This window comes from Monopterus albus, unplaced genomic scaffold (assembly GCF_001952655.1).
Source record: "Monopterus albus unplaced genomic scaffold, M_albus_1.0 scaffold82.1, whole genome shotgun sequence".
NCBI lineage: Eukaryota > Metazoa > Chordata > Actinopteri > Synbranchiformes > Synbranchidae > Monopterus > Monopterus albus.
In genome coordinates, this window is record NW_018127962.1 from 1722557 (window position 1) to 1737295 (window position 14739).

General features: G+C 38.2%; 1 protein-coding gene across 1 annotated transcript in view; it reads left to right on the forward strand.

Moving 5' to 3' along the window:
- gabbr2 (gamma-aminobutyric acid (GABA) B receptor, 2) overlaps positions 1-14739 on the forward strand; it is a 181887-nt gene that overhangs the window by 101150 nt on the left and 65998 nt on the right. The window contains exons 9-13 of the mRNA XM_020606858.1: positions 654-714; positions 9848-9928; positions 10669-10819; positions 11156-11288; positions 13258-13365. Coding sequence (XP_020462514.1) covers positions 654-714; positions 9848-9928; positions 10669-10819; positions 11156-11288; positions 13258-13365 — 534 coding nt within the window. The remainder of the gene's footprint in view (positions 1-653; positions 715-9847; positions 9929-10668; positions 10820-11155; positions 11289-13257; positions 13366-14739) is intronic.

Here is a 14739-nt window from a genome sequence, read left to right on the forward strand (position 1 = left end):
AATGCCGAGGCGTCCCCAGGCCAGCCGAGAGACATAGTCCCTCCAGCGTGTCCTGGGTCTTCCCCGGGGCCTGTGGAGTTTAAATCAAACACTTAAAAAAAAAAATCATATGAGGGAGGTTGACTGTTAAACACACCTTTTTGGAGAGTAATTAATATTTAAAATTAAAATGAAGAATAAAATCTCAGGAATATTTACTGACCACTGCTCATCTTTGTTGCTAAAAGTGTGTTTCATTTAAAGAATTGCTTTTTAAATGCTGTCTGATCCCAGATTAGTGCCAGTTCTAAGTGGGCAAACACTGTAAACCAGGCAGCCTCTCTGACCTGATGTTGTTCTAACAAACTATGTTAGAACAGCAAATGAATTGGCTGAAAGATAATTTAGTTTATCTCTATGAACAGATCAGTTTTAGCCACTTCTAATCAAATGAGATGAACTATGCAGAAGGAGAGACTATCCTTTGCCTGCCAATATGGCAAAGCACTGTGCATAAATTTAGCTTAACTAGGCTTCCAATTTTAATGATTTATATATTGCTGTTACTTCAGCAGAGAATGTTTTTGTAACTTAAAATATGAACAGTATAGCATGAGTGTTTCATTCGTTAAATTAAAGATATGTTTTATATTTTTGTTCTTTCTTATTTTCAGGGCCAAGTCATGTTTCGGAATGGAGAGAGGATGGGCACAATAAAGTTCAACCAGTTTCAAGGTATGTGTGACACTACTACTACCCTGCTACTCACATTAGCATGTCATGATTTTCTCTTCAGGTCTTAAATGCTCATTTGAGGGCATCTTTTGTGCTGACCTCACTCAGCCTGTCACATCATCTCCAGTCATCCACACTTGTTCTTGACCTGATTCCAGTGCAAAAAAAAAAAAAAAAAAGGGCATAGTTTGTTGAATCTACTTGCCTCTTGGTTGAATAAAACCTAGAATTGTTGCAGAAATTTTGCAGGATTACCACAGCATTTGAAAAGCCACTTACAATTTTTTCTCAAGTTAGAAGGCTGCCACGGCTGATATACTGGCACTTATAATGGATCTTGACCAACAGGGCTTGGGAAGAGCTTTCAGCAGAGTCGTGTTCAGAGGAAATAGAGGCCAAAAGAATTCACACTTTGATTTGATTTGATTTGATTTATTCATTCAAGCATGTAAAACAGTTGATATGTCAACACATGTAATTTCACACATATCCAACAATAATAATCCAATATCAATTTACTTATACCTAGTACATGCTTGAACGGAGTAGGAAGAAGTCAGACTTATCTAGCCCTGCCCCATGACATCATCTTATAACATTTAAGTCCTAAGCAATATCTCTACATAAATAATTATCTTCTACACCACACAAGTAATATACTAAAGAATTATTACAGAGTATTAACATTCATACACCACACCCACAATGTTCCATCTAATTAATCATTAAGCCTGTTCTTGCATATATCTTGATTGACACATACCTTTATATTTATGTTTAAACTCGTCAATTCTATTACTATTTTTTATGTCCACACTTAAATTATTCCATAGTTTTACCCCACTTATGGAAATACAAAATCTTTTTTTGGTTGTACGTATAGCATGAATTTTATAATTTAACTGACCCCTTAAATTGTATCCCCCTTCCCTTTCATTAAATAGTTTTTGAATTCCACCAGGTAATAAATTGTTCCTGGCTTTATACATAAACACAGCAGTCTTATATCCCACTTTCAAAGTCAGGAACATTGTTGACAGATCTCTCTTATTAGTTGTTTTTCTGGAGATTCATGACTGCTAGAATCATTTCAACTTTTTGTCTGTTTTTTCTTAGTGAAGAGTATCTTCAGAAGCCTTTCTGTACGGGCCTGCATGTTCTGTGTCTGTATGGGTGCAGCCAGGTTAAGTAAATCCAGAACTCTACAGTAAATTACAAGGTCCATGTAGTTTTACTGTGTTCGATCTCCCTTGTTGTCATAGGATGTACTGTACAGAGGTTTCAGAAAGTATTCCGATTCTTCAGCTTTTGCACACTTTGTAATTTTAAATGGAATAAATGGATAAAGTTTCCATTTGCACATCATCTACATTCAATAGTTCATAATGACAAAGTCAAAATATGTTTCTAGAATTTTTGCTGATTTATTACAAATCAAAACCTAAATTATTTACAGTTTTGAGTGTTTTTGTGTAGGTCTTGACAAACTGTGCGCACCTGGATTTTAGGCAGTTCATCACATTCTTCCTGGCAGGCCCTTTCAGTGTATAGACGGGGTTTGCACATGAAAACATACCTCACTACTACTGTATCTGTTCTCATAGTATTATTCTGAGGTTGCTTTCGAGCCAGCAGTGCCTGCTGAGGGACAGAATAACCCAAGATTGCATCTCAGTGCTGGGGATTCCCAGCTCCTAGGCTTCCTTGACTCTATGTAGCACACTGCATGGTGCTGCTCAGTCAACTCTACCTAACCATCTTATCTTCCCCACTGCAGAGGGGCTCGACCCCTCCAGCTGGGAACATCAGAATGTGTGTGTGAGCGTGTGTTTTCTGTCTGAGAGCTTGAGGGAGAGGGCAGCCTGTGAGTGCTCATCCACATGCTGGTGTGTGTCTCTCTGTTGGTGGCTGCAGTCTTACAACCCAGGCTCAGTGGCTTTGACAAAAAGAAGATCACATGGGATATATAGTAACAAAACTGTTGTTTTATGTTTCACTAAGATAAAATTAACACGGCCTTTAAGTTTGTAGTATGAAAGCAAGTGTAAATTTGTATTGTTGGGTGGATGTGTCATTTTATAGTGAAAAGAAGAAGAGAAGATAATTTACAAAACTAGAAACTAGCAATCTGGGTAGTGGTGAGTGAGACAGATGCTGTGTCCCAATTCCATACTTTATTCCATCTATAATAACATTAGATTTGCAGCTAACAGACACAGAATCAATGTTCTGCACCAAGAGGAAATAACAGAAAATGTGTTTCTCCTACATTAATCAAACTGTAAATGGAATAACACTATTAAGATAACTGGTTTTCTGAAGACTTAATCTTTATTTTTTGTTTTTGGGGCATCCCTCAAGCACCACAGTCCACAATTTATTTTAGAGTTTTGCAGTTGGTAGTAGCTCCTCTTTTCCCTTGTGCTTTGCATTGTGGGACACTAATGTATATCAGCAGGACACAAAATTTAGTGCTCTTTTGATGCATGTATTATGGAACTGGGACAGAGCTAAAGATGGACATGTTTATGAGCTGGTAGTTTCATAATTATAAGCCAGTCAAAAAATAAAATAGACCAGGCAAATTTGAACATTTTTGTGTATTGTTGCTCTCACATGGCTTCCAAAGCAAGTACAAGGAATGTTGTACTGTACATGACTATTTATAGTGTGGTTGTCCTCCCTCCTCTGAGAATGATGCAGATTCTTCTGATGCAGCTTGGATGGTTTGCTTGGTGTTTGACTGTTGGTGGCAGTGCAGTATGATGGAAGAATGATAGTAAGAATTTATTTAACCTTTATTTTGCTAGGGTAAGTCCCACTGAGATTTAAAACCTTTTTCTCAAGGGAACCCTGGTAAGAAGGAGGCACACAAGTTCACAAAGTAGCATACACAGATGCAACACAATTTTCAGCAATATTACAACAGTTCACCAAATTAGACAATAAAACAAGATAAAGTAATAAGATAAAATATGAGCTAAAACAGCACTAGGAAGAAAAGGTGAATTAATAGTTCCTTTAAACTTAGCCAATGAGACCAAGGCTATTAGTTTGATTTCCTTTTGAAAAATATGCCATGCTTTTGGAGCAGAGTAAATGAACACTTTCTTGCCCATCTCAGTCCATACACCAGGGACTGATAGGTAAGGTAAGGTAGGACACAATGGGGAAATTCCTGTGTTCCAGGAGCAATAGAGAGTAGCAACAAAACACCATAAGAACAAAGAACAAACATTTCTTGAGAAACAAATTCCAAAGTACCTAAAACCAGACAGAATATAGCATTTGAGAGACAATCAAAACAAGAATGATCCTCCGACAATTAATCCCCGAAAACAAATCAAAAATACCTTAGAACAAGACAAGATATAGTATTCGAGAGAGACCAAGAAATCAGGGACAAGAATATTACTCCCATAATTAATCCCGCAATGGGGGAAATACCTGTATTTCAGCTGGAGCATTCATGTATAGTAGGTCAGTATAGTCCAGGAAAACATAACTTGTCTGAAGTGAAACCCCAGTTTTAATCTGAGTTTCTTTTTTAAGTTGCTCAACATGACTTTCAATGGAGAGTCGTTCATCAATCCAAACACCTAGATATTTGTAACATGGGAGAGCTTCTGTTTTCTTACAATGAGTTGTTGTGATGCGAGTAGTGTAAGATTTGATACTTAGATGATCTAGTTACTTTATAAGCTTTTGTTACCTCTCATACCTTTAGTTCCCCTTAGTTACTTTTCATACCTGTAGTTCCCTTTAGTTACTTGTCATAACTTTATTGTCCTTGTCTATACATATTACAGCTGTATTGATGATGGTCCAGAACTACTGAGCTTTGGTTATTTTAATACATTTATTTCCTTTGCTTATATATCTTACAATTGTAATGAAGTAGAATCTGCTTACTTTGAATGCTGTAACTTCTGTGTAGAGACAGGATGTCTGCATCTCTTTGTGACCAGACAGCCTATTTACATTTTAGCAGAGGCCTGTTTTACACTCACACCTTGACCCACTTAGCATATCCCAAGCTTTGCTTTGTCTTGGGATGTCCTGCAGAGGCCGGGGGCTACAACCTGAGATGATCACCTGGCCAGTTTAACATACTTATTAGCATCACACACACAGGGGGCCTGCAACTCAGGCCACCCATTGATCAGTAGGATGGAACTCCTGCGGGAGCTCTATCCCTCTGATCCCAGCGCTGTAAGACCTACCTGTGATCAGATTTTCAGTAAACTTTCTGTTGATTTTAAACAGTCCTCTCCTGTCTTCACTTCTCATGCTTCCAACAAAAGAATTGGGTTAATTTCTAACAGTAGTATCAATAGTGATGCTGCTGATGCCCCATCCATCATAGAGCTTCCATCATAACTGCTATCACCCTCTCACAGGTCTGAGCTAGAGACTCTATTATGGTTATTAGCCTTTTTTCTTGTTGATGGCAGGGCTCTATTTTGGCCAGCTAACCACTGGGGCTGGTCTGGGAATTGCCGAGTTGAACTGAGTTGAGTTGAACTCCTCATGTCCTCAGTCTATTACTGACTTAAAGCTCTTTAAAAAACAAACAAAACAATAGCCTTTATTGAAATCACTTTATTACCAACTCAAACATGAAGCTACTAGGATATCATTTTGCTGAAATATGCTGAAATGTATCAACCCCATGTTACTTACTGGAAGGGCTGGAGGGACATTGCTGGATATCTGGGCTATCCTTAAAAATGGACACCAACTTGGGCCAATGTCACTAGTCCCATTGTGTGTATAAACTTTGTGCTAGGACTGTTTCAGCATCTTCCACCCACACCACGTCTGCCCTACAGTTCTTTTGAATCTGTCCTCAGTCATCTGTTCAGACAACTTCTTAAAAATACTGCATGACCATTTGGGTGCTTTTGACCACAAGGATACTTAAGAATGTTGAGCTCTTTCATCACATTTCAGCATTAATAATGTATCCTCATCATGCCAGAAATGTTGGCTTATGGTTGTTGTTTGCTTGCGCTGTTGACACGGCTGCTACTTGCCATGTTAATGCTAATTGTAAATTGTAATTCTGTTTGCTTGTGACAGCTTCTTGTTTTTCTTCAGTAATATTTGCACAAGTCAACGTTGAAATTAGTTGGGTTTTTTTGTTTTTTATTATAAATTTGCACCTACAAAAAGCTGATCAGAGACCCAGTGACTCATGTACATGGCAGAGAAAGTAGCATTCTCCATGAGAAATCTACCTTCAGCTTACTTGAAAAAGCTAATTGTAACTGGATTACTGAAGTGCAGGTACAGTAAACCTGCAGACTTCTTCCTCACATAGGATTATGAATTTGTCACCCTTTTGACACCAAGAACCTGAGCTTGGGTAGAGGGACAACCCCAGCTTAAATATTTCAAAAGGCAGTGATCCTCAACATGACCCTATCATCTGTCCTCAGTCTGTGATCCTCCATTTTACCCTGTCAGGCTTTCTTAGTAACGAGTCTTGATGACTCCTACTGCCACTGTCTGTCTTGGAGATAAGAGATTGCTTGCAAACAGAAGTCTTGATCTCAGTCAAAGTTCCCCTGACTAGGTATTTTTGACACACTGTCAGAAATGGTAGATATGGAAACATAACCTTTGCCATTTTGTAAGGAGAAATAGGTTCAATAATATATATCTCAGTAAAGATTTGATATGTTTCTTATCAGCACTATAAAGCGTGTAGCTAACAAGTTACAGTGTTTTAGATCTTTAGAGATCTACAACATCCCCTCCAGTAAAAACTGATTTCCTGCTTTTCTATCATCTTCTGCAAGAATCTGATTCAGCAACAGCTCACTGCTGTCAGTTTACCTCCAGACGATAGTCTCCTCAAAGTCCTTTCAACTTAAATAACTCACAAGAATATTATTAAAGTGTATTTCCAAAAATTTTAAATGAAGCTCCAAATGTTTTTCCATATTAGAATTTCAAAGATCTGACATTGCAGATCAAAGAGGAGCTAACATGAACCTGAGGAAGGAGATTGTTAGCAAGCAAACACTGGTGTAAACACTTCAGACTTAAAGTTTTCAAAAATTTTCACGACTTAGAGCAAATAAGCAACTGTCATATTAAAAATTTGGAAGGAACAGCCAAATATCCTCAAATTGTGATTCAAATATTGTTAATTCAGTTGGTGAATTCATCTTTATGATATTTTGTTTGTTCAGCTAAGACCTGTGCACTTAACAACCAAAAAATGGGAAAATCAGGTATTCAGGTAGGACCCTAAGGAGCTGATTGAGAAGATGAGCCTTTACTGTAGTTCTTTTCTTCTACATAGTATGTCAGGAATCTTATTTAAGTTAAAAGTTGACCAAATATTGTACTTACACTTGTTTAAAGCGACTTATCAAGAAAAAGGCATGAGATGTCATTGCACAAGCTGAACAACAGGTTGAGTTTTACCAGCTTGCTGCAGTCATCAATAATTCCCTGTGGGGATAGAGTGCCGGGGCAGTATTTTAGCATCTCATGAGGAGTGTTGATATACAATCCCTTCTGCTGTTAAGATCCTGATAGAGGACGTGGTCAAGAAAAGCACAGTCACTGATCTTTGGTGTTAAGAGGTTTGAGAAATACAAATCCTGATTAAATTTACTATACTGAAATGTTCACACATAATCTGACATTTTAGCAATTGCTGATGCTTTGATGCCAGAATTGAAGATCAAATTAGGTGAATCACCGAGAGGAGAGGAAAGGGGTGCCCTGTGAAGCTGTGAAAGCTTATGTTATCTGTCATTTTCTTCGTCAAGGACAATACTGTCAAGGAGTTCAATAGACCTCTTGGAGTAATAACAGGTACAAGCATGGGGATATTTGTGCATTCCTACCAAACAAAATTGCAGGTTGTTTGTAGTGCTTTAAAAAACAGAAACAGAATCATCTGTCCTCTCTTGACATCCTCTGCTTCTGTCCTCCTTGGTGTCCACTCCATGTGAGTAATCAGTATGAGTGAGGGAGAGTAAAGAACTAGATTTGTCTGACAAGGTCGTGCTTCCTCCATTATTACACCTGAGGGACTCACTGGTGTTTCTAAAGACAAGACACTAACTTCTGAAGTAGCTATGTTTGAACAGAACTCTGGAGAGACCGGTGTGTGCAGGCTGGGGAGTACAGCAGTTGAAATTTGCTTCACTGTTGGAAAATGCAAGTCAATCTATATAACAATATAAATACCAAAGTAGGGTTGTTTTTTTATTATTTCTGTCTACATCAGTTGATGATTCTTCTCATAGTGTGGACTGGAAGACTGCTGTTGCTACTGTACATTTAAGCTTTTTGACATCTTTGCTGTTAGCTGGTTTTTGTGGTGTCTTCTCTTCACTGGCCTTTTAGGTTTCTTTGAAATTAACTGATAATTGAGACAGGTTGGCAAATTCCTGGTTATATTAAGCTGCATCTGAAAGCTAACAGTGTAGAATTTTAAAAGATCATTTTACTTAAAATTGTGCCATAAAATTTTGTTATTGATATTTTGTGATATTACAAAGTTTTATAAGCTTTCCCTGTGATTTAACGTTTTCGATAAGGTTATATCACCATGGCACACTATATAGCTTAAAACATTGCTGTTTGAATTAGATTTACATGGTCACTCGACATAGCATCTGTTATGTTTTCTCCAAATTGGGATTATTGGAGCTACATTTTGTAATACCACTAAGCTGCTTTGTATCCCTGATTCATTATTTTAGCACCTGATTGCTGAATTTAATCAGATGCCTGAAATATTTTGCAAAAGTGTAGAAGAGCCAAGACACAAAACTTCGAAACTGGGGCAACCATCTGGGCAATAGTTGGGCTGTTGGCCCTAACATAAAGTTGCACTTAAAATTTGACTATTCAGGTAGTGTCACTGAGATCACACTCTCTTTTTTAAGTGGGAACAAGAAAGATTAATGGTCATTAACACATTCATAATATATAACAGCAATAAAACACATTTTCACAGACAACACAACATTAGTAAAAACTAGTACATGAATCATATAAGGAATCAGATGTAATGATTATGCTCAGATTTCTTAGGCTTTGATTGAATTTCACAGACTGTAAATCAGAACTCCACCTCCCTTACATCTAATTGTGTTACAGCCACCCATGTTAATAACATTATTTTCTATCTTGGAGGAGAGCTGGTTTCTGTAGTGATGTTTCAGTTATATATGCATTAATAATCTAATTTTGGGAGGAGACTTTGGACCTGTTGAGTTGTTTAAAATCTAGTGGTGATTTAAATGAATCTAGGTTTTTTTGAGAGAGGACAAGAGGGTGCAGATGATAAGGGAGGGTACTGAATTACAAGAGGCACCTTTAGGTCTGCTATTAAGCCTTGATAGATGCTCAGTGTTATGGGTAACAGAGATAGTGTTTATAGTAATTGGGGTGGGACTGATGTAAAATCAATAACTAAATACTCTACATGCATCCCAAGCAATACAGGTAATGTAATTTTAGCACCACTCTAGGCGATGTCTGTCTGTTGGTTGATTGGTCCAACACTTTGATCCAGACTGAAATATTTCAACATCTCCTGGATTAGATTCGTTCCCAGGCCCCATTACACAGATGCTCATTGTTGTATCATCCATGCTAATTGTATTAATAAGCAACATTTTTTTCTGTTTAACATGAAAAATGGAAATATTTGGCTGTATCATATTAGTCTTATTTAAAACTGTTAAGTGCAATAAATGTAACCACTTTGAAAATGTGAAAGCAGGCTGCACTTTGATGCCCCGTTTGGACAGTTTAACTATGTGTATTTGTTTTAATGACTTCATATGTGTGTGTGTGTGTGTGTGTGTGTGTGTAGTCCCTGGTAGGCTAGTGGGTAATTACAAGAGGCACCTTTAGGTCTGCTATTAAGCCTTGATAGATGCTCAGTGTTATGGATAACAGAGAGAGACACACCAGCATGTGCAGGTTCAAATCAGGGTTGCGTCAGGAAGGGCATCCAGCGTAAAACGCATGCCAAATGTCAACATGTGAGTCGTCAGTGTGACAATTCGCTGTGGTGACTCCTAACGAGAAAAGCCGAAAGTGACTTTCTTATATGTGTGTGTGTATGTGTGTGTCTGATTTATTTATTTTACAGAGGGCCACGAACTTAAAGTGGGAGAGTACAATGCAATTGCTGATGTGCTGGACCTCATCAACAACACCATAAGGTTTCAAGGTATGAAAACGAGACTGTTCAACTCCCTCCAGGTCACATAGATGCTCAGTTATACTCAGACGCTGCTACCGCTCATTGTAGAGACTCTCTTATTTATTTATTTATTTATTTTTTACTACTCTAAATTGTCCTCTCTCAGCTAAATTATTCAGTAGTCCATATTCCACCCCTCCTGTGTTTGCCTGTGTTGACATACTTTATGAACCGTTCGATTCCCCCTCGCTATTCTCCCCTTCTGCACATATTTATCTGTATTCTCAGCCTTGCTCCACATACATTCTAGGACAGTAACATCTGAAATGCTTGTTTCCACCTCCCTGACCACAGTAAGTGAAGATATGTAAGAAGATGCCATTGCAATCGATTGGCATGCTGACAGGAGAAAAACTGAGCAAAGGATAAGAGAGTGCAGGGTTTTACCACAAGAACTTGACTGTGGTGCATAGAGATACATGCACTCAACTAGAGGAAACTGAAGTCCAGGAAATGGGTCTCAAATAACTGGATGTCTGCTACAGTGTCAGTATTTTGTAGTTGCAAAGAAAAAGATTTGATGCAGGCAGTCTTTAACCTGTCAAAGTGAATATAAACCTCACTAGATAAAGTGATAAAAGTCCAGAAAGCCACTGTCAGATTGCATAATATGCCATAAAAATACCAGTCATAGTTGCATTGAATTTGAGACTTGCTTTTGTCTTTTCCCAAATATTTTTTTGCATCACACTTTCCCTTCTTCACAGGCGTGGAGCCTCCGAAGGATCGTACGTTTGTGCGTCTGCAGCGTCGCCACATCAATGTGCCTCTCTACAGCATACTATCCACCATCACTATACTGGGCATGTTCATGGCTGGGGCTTTCTTGTTCTTTAACATCAAGAACCGCAACCACAGGTCAGTATCCAGCACTGGTGAAGCACAGCTGAGAGAGTAAAGTAGGAGGATGGAAGGAGGGTTTAGGCTGAAGGCTGCCTACTGGGGGTGAAACAGATACAGTATATAGGGGTAAGCGTTTTTTAGCGTTAAGGGGGAAGAAAGGAATAGACGAAGGATGGGAGGCATCATGGGACACTGAACAGAAATGAAGTGAAAGAATGATGAAGCAGGTCGGTTAAGCATTAACCGTCTGCAGGTGCATTATTATTTCACTTACCTATATTCTATGGACTAATCGATGTATTTCAGTCTATTTTAACCTATGATTAATAAAATAATCTTGTTCTCCTCCAGACTAATCAAGATGTCCAGTCCTTACATGAACAACCTGATCATCCTAGGAGGCATGCTCTCCTATGCCTCTATCTTCCTGTTTGGTCTGGATGGAGGATTTGTTTCTGACAAAGAATTTGAGACCCTCTGCACCGTAGGTTCCCTCATTACTTTTCGCTAACACACAAAATAAGAACAACTAACTAACAGTTCTTTTTGTCAGAAATTAATCTGATGATGATTTTCTTAAAGTATTTTTTTCATCTGTAAACTCTAAATCTCACCATTACAGCCTAAAGTCATGTCTTCAAATCGCATGTTTTGTTCAACCAACAGTTCAAAACTCCCAAAATACTTAAAATACTATCACATAAGCTAAAGAATGATAGCAAATTCTCTCAGTTGAGATGCTGGAACTAGAGAAGGGATGGCATTTAAATTAAACAATTAATTGAGTATCATAATAGTTGCAGATTCACTTTCTGTTAATTGGCTAAATCAATTAATTGGCTATTTGTTTCACTTCTAATGCAATTATTTGGGGTGTTTGAGCTATTTTCAGTGCAACTGCTGACTGAACACCACACACATTTAAACATCCTCCAAAACATGAATTAAATCACTTAGTTACCTGCTTAACTTCAATCATCTAATTTACAAAATTTTATGGATAATATCTGATACACATATTATTTTATATTGTTTAAGTTTTTTGTTTGTTTTTTTTTTACCTTTAGTTTTAAGAATGATATATTTTGTCCTGATATTAAGGATCACATTAGAGCATGGATCAGGCCACATATTTCTGTCCAAACCCAACCCGTTTGTCTGAGATTGTGGTCTCCAAACCCGACCTGGCATGCTCATGGTATCTAATGTCTGAGCCGTACCCAAGCCCGATGCAGTTGAGTTTGTATGGTGTTTAAATGAAGCAGACATTTGAGTGTGCCAGCCGTCTAGCCTAAAGGTTGGCCTACATGTCCAAACCCAACCTGGACCTGAACAATTTTCTAAATTTCTTTCCGAACCTGGCTCAAACCCTTGGGTACTGATGGGTCCTGTCAGGCTTGGTTTGGGTATCCACATCCTAGGTCACATTAGTCAATGTATACAGTTTGCATATAAACACCCATGAAATTCAAATTGGGCTGTAATTGTCATATTGGATTTTTCTTACTTTATACACGTAAAATGAGCTAATATATGTAGAATCCTACTGAAACACAAATCACATAAACTGTGCGACCAATTTTTCAAGTGAAAATAGTTTGAATCTCTCCCTAGATCTCTAGCTATCATGGAGCACATTAAGTGTCTCCCCCAGGTAGAATAACTCTGCAACTATACTGTATAGATGCTGGATTAATTAAAGAGTTTTGATTACAGTTATAACTGGTTTCCTCTGAGATACCACCCTCCCAGCACAGAGACTCGTACACACACTCTAAAGTAATGTTAGGCAGGGCACATCTCAAGCTGCCACCAGCTGTTTGAGGCTCTACTGCAGAGCCAAAACCGAGCTTGTCACCTCAGATAAGGTTCTACAAATGAGGGCAGAGGTTGATCCATTCACCACCAATCAATATATGCTTGTCTCCTTGAGAACAGATGGTGCATTTGTTTTTTGTTTTTTTCTGTCTTCTTTTCCCTGCCTATCTTTATTGCTTTCCATATATACTGTAGTAGAGTGACACTTGAAGAGGCCCAAATGTGTATACTGTATTTGTGGTACAGAACGGGTTCACACACAGATAAACACATACAAACCAACATGTGTATAACCCGCAGCAGCCAGCAAAAGCCATATACAAAAGCACACAAGCATGCACAAATTGAGACCCTGTAGCTACTATATTAGGATTTTGTGGCTATATTGAAATTAAGCATCTAAAAGAGATCAGTAGTGTCCTTGTGGGCTAAGCACTAAGAGGGCTACATTTTGGTTTTCATTAAGATGAAACACTTGTCTGAGACCTTCTTATTTCTAGGATGCTTTACGATGCTATTTTGAATGAACTTCTTGAGAAAAATTCCAATATTTGTCAGATCAGATGTTTGTTTTAAGCCTTGATCACCAGGTTTAAGACATGAGACAGTTACATGTGTTCCTGTTGTTCTGCTAGGTTCGGACATGGATTCTCATTGTTGGATACACAACAGCTTTTGGTGCTATGTTTGCCAAGACCTGGAGGGTGCACGCCATCTTTAAAAATGTGAAGATGAAGAAGAAGGTATAGAAAATTATGTATTTTGAAATAAACATATGAAGAACTCAAAGCGGAAAAAAGTTATTTCCAGATTTTTAAAAATGATGTTCTTTTACTGAAACATTTATTTATTTGTTTGTTTGTTTTAAATTATAACATCTGTTACACATGTATGCCTCGCTGACAATTGTATTTTACCATATTATAGACAGCAATCCTATAGATATGTGATTAAATCTGGTTCTGAGCCTTTTATTTCTTATTGCACCATGTGCATCTCTTAAATAGGATACTGCAGCTTCAGTACTAGTTCATGTAACCTCAAGCATCTCCAGTGAAACATGTAGACCTACAGTAATAGTCCTATCCAGGTCGCTTCATAATACCTTTTGAAAGCACAGTACTGGTGCGTGGGTGTTTGTATTTGGACTTGCGCTTCTTAGCGAACACGCTGAAAGACTGGCAGCCTTTTAGAACCTTCTCTTGTTAAAAAAAGATTCAGAAATAAAAATGCTTTCTTAAACATCTGACACAATCTACTTTCTGGCTTCGTTATATAAAGCAGTGCCGAGTTCACTGTACTTGGTCTTTCTATATTTATAGATCTTGCGTTCCCCCTCTCTTTGTCAGTCTCTCTGTCTCTCATGCTCTCACCCTCTTGCATTTTGGAGGAAGTGTGGGTGGCCTGCCAGAGAGAGAGAGAGAGAGGCAAGAGAGAGAGAACAGCGGGATGGATCAAAGAGTCTGAGAGGTTGGAGGGATGTAGGGAAGTAGTGGCACAAGGGATGGCGGAGAGACAAAAAGAGGAAGGCAAAGCAGGGCAGAGAAAGGGGCCAGACAAACAATAGGCACAAATAATACAGAAAATAGGTCAGGCACTGTGAAAAGAAAAGCTGAATAAGAGGACAAAGGTAATTGAAGATAAAAAGAATCCAGATTACAGGTTAAAAGGCAACAAGCTACAACTATGCTCTATTTTTACTCAAGTTTTCACTACAATTTTATGGTCAGGTTAATACAAGATCACTACCATCATATTTTTCCAGCAGTTCCTGATGAATGACCTTTCATATCCTTTAATTCATTGTCTTTTTCAAAGTGATCATTTGAGGAAAAAGGCAACAAAAACAATTTTCCCTTTCTGAACTCAGTGCCTTCACCCTGACCCTTTAAAATTAGTTATTTCTGCTCTGTTCCCTCTTTCCCCTTTGAACAGAGACAAAATGATTGTTTCTTCAGAAGCAGTATTCACCACTATTACATACTTCAGTTTTAAACCTTAAGATATGTTCTCTGTTGGATCAGGGCCTGGGTCTGTGTGTAAGACACACACGTCATACTTCCTCCACAGTGGTCGAGTGCAGTAGTGTGGGGTGTGTGCGTGTGTGTGTGTGTGTG